Source organism: Pteropus vampyrus, unplaced genomic scaffold, assembly GCF_000151845.1.
Source record: "Pteropus vampyrus isolate Shadow unplaced genomic scaffold, Pvam_2.0 Scaffold148, whole genome shotgun sequence".
In the NCBI taxonomy this organism is placed as follows: Eukaryota; Metazoa; Chordata; class Mammalia; order Chiroptera; family Pteropodidae; genus Pteropus; species Pteropus vampyrus.
The window spans coordinates 1,760,506-1,762,662 of NW_011888929.1; the positions used below are offsets into that span (position 1 = coordinate 1,760,506).

At 32.3% G+C, this 2,157-nt stretch overlaps 1 protein-coding gene across 1 annotated transcript in view; it reads left to right on the forward strand.

Annotated features, from left to right (window-relative positions):
- The window catches only part of CNTN5 (contactin 5), a 508,562-nt gene that overhangs the window by 11,320 nt on the left and 495,085 nt on the right, over positions 1-2,157 (forward strand). The window contains exon 2 of the mRNA XM_011369440.1: positions 1,046-1,267. Coding sequence (XP_011367742.1) covers positions 1,046-1,267 — 222 coding nt within the window. The remainder of the gene's footprint in view (positions 1-1,045; positions 1,268-2,157) is intronic.

Sequence of the window (2,157 nt, forward strand, 5' to 3'; positions counted from 1 at the left end):
AAGAAAAGTCATTTTTTACCTAAAATTAAGTTCAAATGACAGATATCCTAAACAAGAAATGTCTGATTCTTAAAAGTATTTCCAAGATCAACAAATTGTCAAATTTAATTGATATAAGGCATGGAAAAAATTCAAATTCCAAAATTTTCTTTAGAATTCATCATAATTAATTTGTATTTTTAAACATTTGATCTATACACTAAACTGACTCTCACCTGAAGACATAAAGGAGAGTTAGTACAGTCTACTTTGGGTATTATGAATATATTTTACAATAAGAAATATTGAGAATTAAAGTAAAATATGAATGGCATGACATTTCTCAGTAATCAATAAAAGAATTTCATCAGTATTCTCACTTGATAATATTAAATTATATAGATTATAAACAAAATCTACAAAACAAATTTCTCCACAAATTTTACCTCCCATGGTGAAATTTAACTGCTTTTCAAGAACATGAGGCATAACTTACAGCCTGGTCAAAATACATAAGCTACATTAGATGGATTTCCAACTATATGATAAATTTTAGATAATGAAAATCCAACCTATATTTATGGAATGTAACCAAGAATGTTTTTTTTTTAATTTTTCTCATTTTTAATAGTAATAATAAACAGGTCTAATTTATGTGAATGGATATTTTAATATTAAGGCAAACAAAATGTTAATTCCCAAATATTCCTGACCAAAATAAATAAAAAAAGTCTAGGGCATTGAGATGTCTTCCTTCCTTCCTTCCTTCCTTGTTTTGTTCTTCCTTCCTCCTTTCCTTTCCTTTCCTTCCCTTCCCTTTTCTCTCCTCCTGCATATCTTTTTTGTTTCCTTCCTTCTTACCGAACTTCAATAACTAGTAGACTTTTCAGAAAATATTTTAAAATATGAAAGTAACATTTTGGGTTTTTTTTCCATTCTCACTGTAATTTGCATTTGGTTGCATTTGCAAGGGAGATTTTCAACAATGTCTTCAGAAGAAAGATTTTCATAGGAAAAAATAAAATAGTCTCATCAAAATTCACATTTTATTGTTTTTCTTTTACAGAATATTCTGGAGCGCTTCCTGGTGTCCCTACTTCATATGCTGCTTTGCTAAGAATTAAGAAGAGTTCATCTTCATCTCTCTTTGGGTCAAAGACCAGACCGCGATACAGCAGTCCTTCATTAGGAACACTGAGTGTTTCTTCACCGAATTGGCGAGGGGCAACTGAACATTATTATTCCCCCGTCAATCTTTATCATTCCTCAGATGCCTTCAAACAAGATGGTAAGTGCAGGAGGAAAATTATACTTGTTGGTGTTAAACAGGCAAGGAAGACTTTATTCAAGACATATATACAATGGAATGTTACTCAGCCATAGAAGAGATGAAATACTGCCATTTGCAATAACATGGATGAACCTCGAGATAATCGTGCTAAGCGAAATAAGCCAGACTGAAAAAGTTGAAAATCACATGATATCACTTATGTGTGGAATATAAACCTGAAAGTAACAAATGGACAGGACAAACAAACAGAGACTCATGGACATGAATAATAGACTAGTGGTTACCAGAGGGTAAAGGAGAGTGGGGAGAGGAGAGGTAGAAGGGGTAAAGGTGGTCAAATATGTGGTGACAGAAAGAAATCTAACTATGGAAGGTGAACACACAGTGCAAATATATATATGCCTTACTGTTAAAATGTACAGCTGAAACTTATTGGATTTCATTAATCAATGTCACCATAAAAAAAAAAATTAAAAAAAAAGACTACTGCAGTAGGGGTCAAGACTATTACAGTCTTGTAGGGAGGTTAAGCTCAACTCCTCTAAAACAGAAAATGCAAACGTTTTTAAGATCTGAGAAAGCGGACACTGAGGAAGAGGTGGTCAGTGTGATTAGGTCATCTGTGTTTATTCAGTGGTGGTTATCAAAGGTAGGTTCTTACCCTCCTAAAGAGACTAGGAGATAGGGGCTCTCTCCCTTTTGTTTTTCCCTCCAGTTCTTTTTTTTATTATTATTTTTTTTCAATTACAGTTGATATATAATTTTATATTAGTTTCAGCTGTATAACATACTGATTAGACATTTACATAACTTACAAAGTGATCATCCTGATAAAACTAGTACCCATCTGACACCATACATAATTATTACAATATTACTGACTATAA